This window comes from Cebus imitator, unplaced genomic scaffold (assembly GCF_001604975.1).
Source record: "Cebus imitator isolate Cc_AM_T3 unplaced genomic scaffold, Cebus_imitator-1.0 Scaffold599, whole genome shotgun sequence".
Taxonomy (NCBI): domain Eukaryota; kingdom Metazoa; phylum Chordata; class Mammalia; order Primates; family Cebidae; genus Cebus; species Cebus imitator.
The window spans coordinates 55,593-65,367 of record NW_016107914.1 but is presented as its reverse complement, the minus strand read 5'-3'; the positions used below and the strand labels follow the sequence as shown (position 1 = coordinate 65,367).

Sequence of the window (9,775 nt, the reverse complement as noted above, 5' to 3'; positions counted from 1 at the left end):
AGGCAGGCTCTCAGTGGGAGGTGTAAGGCTAGAACCCTCCCACCCACCTGCTTCCAGCTGAGAGTCCATCTGGGCCTCCAGTGGACAAGCACAAAAAACTCCATTTGGCTGAGAAGTGACTGGCACTGGGTCAACGCCAAACAAATCCTCCACGGGAATTTAGCTCACACCTTGATTTTTCTATTCATTAAATTTCACTCCTGTAAGAACTCATATAAGTGGAATCGGATAGTATTTGTTTTGTCTGTGTGTGCGTGTGTGTGTGTGTGTGTGTGTGTGTGTTTTGAGATGGATTCTTGCTCTGTTACCCCAGCTAGAGTGCAATGGTGCGATCTCGGCTCAGCACAACCTCTGCTCCTGGGTTCAAGTGATTCTCCTGCCTCAGCCTCCCAAGTAGCTGGGACTATAGGCACACGCCGCCAAACATGGTTAACTTTTGTATTTTTAGTAGAGACAGAGTTTCACTATGTTGGCCACACTGGTCTTGAACTCATGACCTCGTGATCCACCTGCTTCAGCCTCCCAAAGTGCTGGGGTTACAGGTGTGAACCACCACGCCTGGCCAGTATTTGTTTTTTTTATGATAGGCTTTGGGGGACATATCTTTCTGAAGGCTCTTTATGACTAACCCTTAAATAGTTTAATTACAGTGGAAATTCTCTGGACTGGATTGTAAATGTGGATCCGATTTGGAAATAAGACTTTTTTCAAGTCAGAGAAGAAAGATCAGTTTAAGAATATAAGGCAATGGCCGGGTGGGGTGGGCTCACACCTGTAATTCCAGCACTTTGGGAGGCCAAGGCAGGTGGATCACCTGAGGTCAGGAGTTTGAGACCAGCCTGGCCAACATGGCGAAAACCTGTCTCTAGCAAAATACAAGAGAAAAAATTAGCCAGGCGTGGTGGCACATACCTGTAATCCCAGCTACTCAGGAGGCTGAGGCAGGAGAATTGCTTGAACCCAGGAGGCAGAGGTTGTAGTGAGCCGAGATCATTCCACTGCACTCCAGCCTGGGTGACAGAGCAAGACTCCATCTCAAAACAAGGCAAGAGAACAGAAGAAAGAAAAACAAGGCAACAAAAGCCCAGCAGGTTTTTCTGGAATAAAATCCCATAATTCTGTAAACGAACAAAACCTTCTTTCTTCTCTGGGGTGACCATGTGACTCCCACAGCAAGCTGAATTCGGGGGTGCAGGGAGGCATGACGAATCTGCTTGCACGAACTTTCTGGCTAGCACGTGTTGATTCTGTGTGTGTGGGAATGAAGACCTCACGTCTGCGGATGAGCCCAAAGGTCTGAGAATAACTGGCGAGGATGGTGCGAAAAAGACATGCCAGAACACAGGTCAGAAATGGAACAGGGCAGGTTTCTCTGTGGGCAAGTTTGAAATGACAGCTTCACTGACTGCAGCAATAGATACAGAACTCTTCTGATTCTTTCTTCTTGAGCCCATTTTGCTAAGTTGTGTTTTCCTGAGGGTTTGTCCATTCTATCCAAATGTTCACATTCATCACGATAAAGTGGTTCATAATATTCTCTGTAAAGAATGTCTGTGGCTCTGAGGCGAAGGGCCCTTGCCAGTCCCCGTGTTGGTTATTTATGGGTCCCTGATGCTCACAGCCTCCCTCCATGAGCCAAATTTGCCCTGCCCACAGCCTCAACTCCTCAGCTGAGGACAACTCCTCCCATCCTCTGGCTGCTTCCACCTAAGCCACCAGGAAATCCTGTTGGCTCCAGAGTCTGCCACCTCTCACCACCCTACTGTTGCCTCCTTGATGGGGGCTGTCGTGAGACCGCCACAGTAGTCCCCGGCCTGGTCTCCCTGCTTCTGCCCTAGCCCCTACAGCTCACAGACAGCTGCCAGAGGAGTCTGTCCAAATCAAGTTCAGATCGTGTCACTTTTCTTTCAAAATCTGACATAGCTCCCCGTTCCATTCAGAGAACGGCCCCGCCCCCTGCAGCCTTTCCTCCTCCTCCTCGTCAACCCTGCTCTTGCTCCAGCCGTCAAGATCTCCTTGCTGGTCCTGAAGCGGGCCAGGCATGCTCTGGCTGCAGGGCCTTTGCACTTGCTGCCCTCTCCTGGGATGCCCTCCTGGATCTCTGCGTGGCTCCCTCCTGCCCTCGCTCCCTTGAGTCTTTGCTCTCATGTCCCCTTCTCAGAGGGCCCCACCCTGGTGCCCTTTGAAAGTGGGCATCTAAGCCCCTCCCACCCTGGCACCCACAACCTCCACCTCCTGTCTTCCTTTTTCTGTTCTCCATCCTACTCATCTCCTCCAGTTAGAAAGGCAGCTGCGGCTGCTGGAGCGCAGGATCACCATCTGTCTGCAGATGCGTCCCGGGACCTAGAGCAGTGCCTGGCCCACAAAAGGTACCTAATAAGTATCTGCTGAATGAATCACTGGCTGAGTTTTCTGTGCCAAAGACTGAGCTAAGGCTCTTCAAAAGGATGATCTCATTTAAGCCTTACAGCAAGTAAATGTTATCCCCATCTTCCTGATGAGGACGCAGTGACCGCCACGCTCAAGGGCACAGAGTGTGGACAGAGTGTGGACGTGCCACATCCACACTCTGTGACTGAGAGTGGCTGGACAGACAGGGCTGTACTGTGCAGGGAGCCCCGCAGCTGGAGCAGGGGAGGAGTGCCGTGTGTGTTTACAGACCTCTTCAAACCAGGGAGGAAGGCCAGAAGCCAAAAAGGAAACAAGTCATATCCAGCCACATAAAAATGAAAATCCGATGGTTGGAAATCCATTCCAAATTCACATCAAAGGCAACAGATAAGTGACCCAGGCCAGGCACAGAAGGACATGCACCCATAGGATTGTGCTTGGAGCTCCCAAATGTGTAGGAATAGAAGGGCGGGTGCCAGGGGCAGAGGGTCGGGGAAAATATGTGGGTGTTTCAGGGGGACAGAGCTTCCATTTCATGAAATGAAAAGAGTTAGGAGATGGATGGTGGTGGCGGTGGCGCCGTACACTTACACGTGGTAGCAATGGTGCATTTTATGTTACGTATATTTTATCACAATTTTTTAAAATGTCAAAGGCAAATGGCTAAATGGCTCCTTGTCCTGTAGCCATAGCAGCCATCGGCTATTAGTGACAAAGCGCCTGAGTCAAGATGACAGCAGCCCCCATAACTCCTAATCGGCTCTCCGGCGTGAAGTCACTTAGGAGTAGTCGGATTAGAGACAAGTCCGACATCTAATCTTCCACCCCGGCCAGGGACCCAGCTGGCAGCGAGGGTGGGAGACTCTGGGCAGAGGAGAGGGTGCTGGCAGTGGGGCCGGCCTGGCTTGGGTCCCTCCGGCCTTTTCCCAGGGGTCCCTCGAGACTTTCTTGGGCTCTTCCGCCGCTGCTCCTGCTCCTCACCCCCTCGTTCTTCTGCAAGTATGTGGAACTGACACACGTGCCCTCACAGGTGCTGGGTGACTTTCTAGGACAGTAATCTGCTTTAGGCTAAAATGGGACTTGATCTTCTGTTAGCCCTAATCATCGATTAGAGGAGCTGGCGAAGGCACAGAACCTACCGCCTTTTTAGGCCTCTCCCCACCTCTGCCACCTCCACTCTCCTTCCTGGAATGTGGGGGCTGCCGCACTTCTGGCCCGGGGCATTGGTGGGATTGCACTGAGCTGGGTCATTAACATAATCCCGGACAAGTGCAGGCAGGGCGAGTGGCGGGCCATCTCCAGGGCCCAGGCGAGGCTGGGGGCTTCCGCATACACTTGCTTCTCCTCTGCCAGACCCCCACTTCACAGGGCATTTCATGCTGTGAAAGGGCTTCCAAACAACATGGTGGCCTTGGATGCCCAGGGAAGCCTCAGAGTTGCTTACCTCCCTCTAGACAGAAAGGGAATCTGGGCCAAGAAGGAGAGGTCACCTGTCCAAGGCCACCCGGCCAGCTCATGCTGGTGCTGCGTCAAGGCTGGCTAGCCATCCCGTGGTCAGAAGTGACCCGGTGAGGCAGGTGATCTGAAAGGAAAGCTCACTTCTGGGTCTCACACTCTTGGATCCTCAGATTCTCTGACTGCGGTGGGGACAGGCAAACCAAGCTCTCTGGGACCCAGGAAGAGAGACCCTTGGAAGTCACAACTCCTTAGGGCTGAGTTCTAGGGACTTGACCCAGTTTCAGCAAGTGGCACTGTGAGGTCTATGCCTTGGACACACCTCAGGTGTCTCATCCACAGAACAGGGACAATGACCATTCCATCTTGCCAGGGAGTGGTGGGCACACACCATGCTGCTTGCAGCCAGAGTGAAAAGTAGGGCACCCAGCTGAAGCATGGCCACAGCGGCAGGATGCAGTCAGAGAGGGGACTTCAGAGCAGAGGCCCCAAAAATAATAAGAGGAGGAAAGGCGCTTGGCAATTTTTAGTCTATTCACGGCGCTATGCAGCCATAACTGCCACCCAAGACAGAACCTGTTCGTCTTCCCAAACCGAAGCTCTGGCCCCGTTCAACCCCCAGCCCCAGGCAGCCACCCGTCTACTGTCTGTCTCTATGGATGTGACTACTCTGTGCACCTCAGAGAAGCGGAATTTTACAGTATTTGCCCTTGTGTCATCCATGTTGGAGAATGTGTCAAAGTTCTTTCTAAGGATGAGTCATATCCCATTGTCTGTAGAGACCACGTGTTGTTTATTCAATCGCCCGTTGATGTTTGTTTGTTTGTTTTGAGACAGGGTCTTGCTCTGTCACTCAGGCTGGAGTGCCCTGATGTCATCACAGCTCACTGCAGCTGCCACCTCCCACCTCTCCAGCTTCCAAGTAGCTGGGACTCCAGGCGCCTGCCACCGTGCAGAACTAATTTTTGTATTTTTTGTAGAGACAGGGTCTCACTATATTGCCCAGGCTAGTCTTGAACTCCTGGGCTCAAGTGGTCCCCTCACCTTGGCCTCCCGAAGAGCTGGGATGACTGTCCGTCGAGGGACACAGGTTGCTGCCATGTTTCGGCTGCTGGAACACTGCTGTGAGCATGCATGTGCAAACAGCCCTTCCTCACGCTGCCTCCCGTTCCTCCGGGCCTGTACCCAGCAGTGCACTCTGGGAGCAGTTTCACTCTGAGGAGCTGCCAAACTGTTTTCCAGAGTGGCTGCCTCATCACAATCCAATTTTAGAACATTTTTATCACCCATAAAGCATTCCCTGTGCCCATTAAGAAGCCATCCTCCCTCTCCCTCCCTCCCCTGTCCTGGCACCCGTTCCTCTGCTTTCCGTTTCTCTGGATCTGCCTATCCAGGCACTTCACAGAGATGGAGTCATGCTGCTCTCCAGGTCCATCCATGCTGTCACGGCCACTGTATGGACAGGCCACGTCTTGATTATCCACTCATCTGCTCCTGTACTGATGGGTTGCTTCTACCATTTGGCCTGTATTCATGCGGGTTTTTGTGTGGACACACGTTTCAATTATCTTGGGTACACAGGCGTGGATGTGCAGGAGTCAGGGAAAACAGCTCACCGGTGCCACTGGGCATCAAGCCCAGCTTTCTAGGCTGCGAATGGGCCCTGGCAAGTCCGTGGCCAGCACTCGTCTTCTCCCACATGGGGCCCCTACCTTGGCACCTAGTATGTGGCAGGCAGCAACAGATGTTAAAAGCCATTCTTGCTGTAGGTAGCCAAGCTGAGGCTCCCCGAAGCTCTAGCTTCCAGTTGGCAGCCAGGGCCACCCTGTGCCCACAGCGGAGGCCATGTTGCCAGGAGTGCTGCAGAATCGTGGCTCCGAGAACAGGAACAAACCGCAAAGGAGGCACCTGGAGTGGGCTGGATTTGGGGACTTAGGAGCCAGGAACTGGTGGCAGCCACAAGAGGGGATGTGCTCATGGGGGGCTGGAGGGTGGGCCGTGGAGGGGACAGGGCCCCTTGGTTGGAAACTGAGGCAAGGCTACAGAATTGGGCACTAACAGGTCAAGTGTGGGGCAAGAGGGACAGCAGAGATGGCCTGTCCGAACACTCTGTGGATGGGAGACTGTGGTGGGGGAAGCCCCAGGAAAGGCTGTGAACTCAGGGCAAGGGAGACGTGAGCAGGTGCAGCCCTGGGCTGCTGGGGGGCTGCACGAGCACCCTGGCAGCCGAAGGAGCTGCAGCTCATGGGGGAAAGGGGGAAGAAGGGAAGCCGACAGCAGGATACACGCACGTAGTCAGCCTGCCCACCCCCCACCCTGGGGAAGGAGCCCCCTGGCACAGATCTCGCCTGTTTGGGCCAGCGGAGATGGTCAGGCCTTGGCCCTGAAAAGTCTCCCTGTGTTTTCAAGAGAAAGGATTCGGGTTCTGGGCAGATTCATCACCCACCCTCAGTCTGCAAATCTTGACCCTTGGGTTGACCTGCCCCAAAGGCGGGCACTGGACAGTGGAAGAGAACAGAGGACACGTGAACAGTGAACACAGCGAGGGCCACCGCGGCTCCCACAGGCACCTCCACCTGCCTGGCGGGGGTGGGTGGGGCATGTGAGTTTGGTTCCCAGCAAATCCCTCTGAGCCGCCCTCACAGGCTCGCCTCAGGAGCAGGGAGGCAAGGGGTGGGAGGAGGAGGTGTAAGTCCCAGGCCCAATTAAGAGATCAGATGGTGTAGGGTTTGGGAGCTTTTAAGGTAAAGAGGCCCGGGCTGATCCCACAGGCCGGTATAAAGTGCCGTGACCCTCAGGTGACCAGCCAGGGCTGGCTGCCGTCGGGGACAGGGCTTTCCATAGCCATGGCCCAGCAGTGGAGCCTCCAGAGGCTCGCAGGCCGGCATCCGCAGGACAACTATGAGGACAGCACCCAGTCCAGCATCTTCACCTACACCAACAGCAACTCCACCAGAGGTGAGCCAGCAGGCCCATGGAGGCCACCCACCTGCCCTGCCCAAGGGAATCTCTCCTCTTCATGTCCCCACCAGCAGAGAAGGCCTTCTCCCTTAGCTTTTCTGATGACATGAATGGGGGGTCCTCTCTGAATCTAGAAGGATACCACAGGATAGAATATGCATTCTCCAGCCACACAGGCTGCCCAGCCCCTTTGCGGATCCGTGGCCGGGGAAGAGTTTATGTGCTCTTTCTCTGTGGCCCGTACCTGAGTGCCAGGTCTGTCTTTACATCTGAAGCCAGAGGAGGCAACACACTGACACACCCAAGGGAGATGGGAAGGAGGGAAAGACAGCCGCAGAGGGCAAGAAACTTCTAGAACTTCAGGGTCAGCAGAGACCTAGGTTTCACTTTGTCAAACTCCATGCTTTTGGCTGCACACCTCTGGGGAGAAGAGGCTGGACTGGTGCCTAGGGCTGTCTGCCCATTTAGAGCAGTCCTGGGAGAGAGGGCTCAGGCCCAGCAGAAAGCTGAAGGCTCTCATCAGGGCAGCCCAATCCAAAAGCTTTGCTCGCAGGCCATCCAAAGAAGCTTAGGACGCCGGTGACCGCCCCACCCCAGCCCCTCTCCCTGGGTCCCTCTTCCAAACCAAATTCCTTTGGTGCCTTCAAGAACATCGTGCAGACCAGGCGTGGTGGCTCACGCCTGTAATCCCAGCACTTTGGGAGGCTGAGGCAGGCGGATCACAAGGTCAAGAGATCGAGACCGTCCCGGCCAAAATGGTGAAATCCCGTCTCTACTTAAAATACAAAAATTAGCTGGGTGCGGTGGCTGGCGCCTGTAGTTCCAACTACTTGGGAGGCTGAGGCAGGAGAATCGCTTGAATCGGGGAGGCGGAGGTTGCAGCAAGCCAAGATCACGCCACTGCACTCCAGCCTGGTGACACAGCGAGTCTCCGTCTCAAAAGAAAACAAACAAAAAAAGACCATCATGCAGGCTGTGGTTTCCAGAAACCACGCCAGCTCCTTGGCTGCCAATAAATCCCTTGCTATGGGGTGGCCAGAACCAAGTGCCAATTTGTGACGGAGTGTTCCGACCACACCGGCTGAGGGTCTTGCAGTTGACCTCAACATGACTGTGCCCAGAATTTCCTTGGTGACGACGCAACAGTCTCTTCCTAGACATCAGTGCGTGATGCTTCAATGCACTCTTTTCAAATGTCGGAGTAGTTTTTTTTTTTTTTTTTCCCACAAAACGTCAAGCTTCTGCTAAAGTACCGGGAAGAGTGTAATGAACCCTTATACACATCACTCAGCTCCCATGGTTTCACCTCATTTCGTCTGTAACCCCTCCACTACCCTTTTTTCCTGATTCTTGGAAGCAAATCCGAGACATCACGTCCTTTCCCCTGTAAATCTTTAGTATGTTCCTCTAGGAGAAACATAGCCACAAGCCATCATCACACTGACAAGTGTGACAGTATTTCCCGAATAGCTTCAAATATCCTCCTAGTGTTCAAAAATGTCATACAGATTTCCAGTTTGCTTGAATCAGGGCTCAGATAAAGTTCACACATTCAGATTGATTGACGTGCCTTCCGATTTTCTTTGAATCTAGAGATTCCCTCTCCATCTCCCTGCAGTTTATTCGTGGGAGAAACAAGTCATTCATCCCTGGACCTTCCCACACTTTAGGAGGAGATGATGGCTCCTCCATGGCATGGTTCATCGGGCTCCTCTGACCTTGTTCATTATGATTTTTCAGTAAATTGGTAATCGATCTGAGGGTCTGACCAGAGGCAGGTTGGATTTGTTGGTGTGTTTTGGCAGGGAGAATGTCTCTTTTCCGGGGTGTTGGCAGCTACTGAAACTCAATGCCCAGAGCAATTAAACCACTGGGGATGGAAAATGATGGCATTCGGACACCTTACCCTGTCTTCACCTGTTGGTGACCAAAACCTTAACATCTTAACAGGTCTTCTTACCCTGAGGGTATAGGCCACTAGGTCGTGTAGTCAAACCAGTGTGTTTCAAGTCCCTTAGAATAGTCCCTCTCTAAGTGATTATGCCACTCAGTGGATATGCATTTAGCTTCATTTCTTTTCTTGCTGATTTTCAGAGACTGTCGTTTAAACTGAAAATTTATTTAAATTTTATTTTACTTTATTTTATTTTTTTGAGACAGTCTTGCTCTGTTGCCCAGTTGGAATACAGTGGCACGATCTCAGCTCACTGCAACCTTGGCCTCCTGGGTTCAATTGATTTTCCTGTCTCAGCCTCCTGAGTAGCAAGGACTACAGGTGCCCACCACTACGCCCAGCTAATTTTTGTACTTTTAGTAGAGACAGGGTTTCACCATGTTGGCCAGGCTGGTCTCGAACTGCTGACCTCAGGTGATCTGCCCACCTCGGCTTCCAAAAGTGCTGAGATTACAGGCATAAACCACCGTTCCTGGCCACTTAAATTTTGTCTTATAATTGTGTAATAAAACAGTTAAAAGGTTCCAAATTAAACTCTAGAAAAGAAGGCGTGTTTTAGAAGTCTGGCTTCTCTGTGCCATCCTCCCCTTCTCTCTCTCCCTGTATTTCCTAGAATCACTTTGCCTGGGAGTTGACTTTAATTCTCTTGCTCACTGCTTTATGAAATTAGTTCCAGAACTTTCAGGAGGGAGGGACAGGCCATGAGGCCAGCTCTAGTTGCACTGGTGGCAGCTCCTGTCCCCTCCCCCACTGCTGCTGGCCCTGTTTTCTCCTTTACCCCGACGTCCCTGCACTGCCCAATTTGGACGGCGTGGGCTGCCAGGGAAGGGCACTGGCGCCTTGTTTTGAAAGGACTAGATTGCTCTGCGCCCTTGCACTTGCCTACAGGCCAGACGTCCCAAACCCCCCCAGTCTCCTCAGCTACTCTTCCTCAGTTCACCCCAACTGCTTTCCAGGGAAGAGCTGCCGAGAGTTTGGGGTCCTCTGTTCTTAGGTCCGTCAGCAGCCCCATCG

General features: G+C 52.8%; 1 protein-coding gene across 1 annotated transcript in view; it reads left to right on the top strand.

The window, feature by feature from the left end:
- Window positions 1–6,598: 6,598 nt before the first annotated feature.
- LOC108294761 (medium-wave-sensitive opsin 1) overlaps window positions 6,599–9,775 on the top strand; it is a 14,740-nt gene continuing 11,563 nt past the window's right edge. Inside the window, exon 1 of the mRNA XM_017516718.2 lies at window positions 6,599–6,804. Within this exon, the coding sequence (XP_017372207.1) occupies window positions 6,693–6,804 (112 nt within the window). The 5' untranslated portion in view covers window positions 6,599–6,692. The remainder of the gene's footprint in view (window positions 6,805–9,775) is intronic.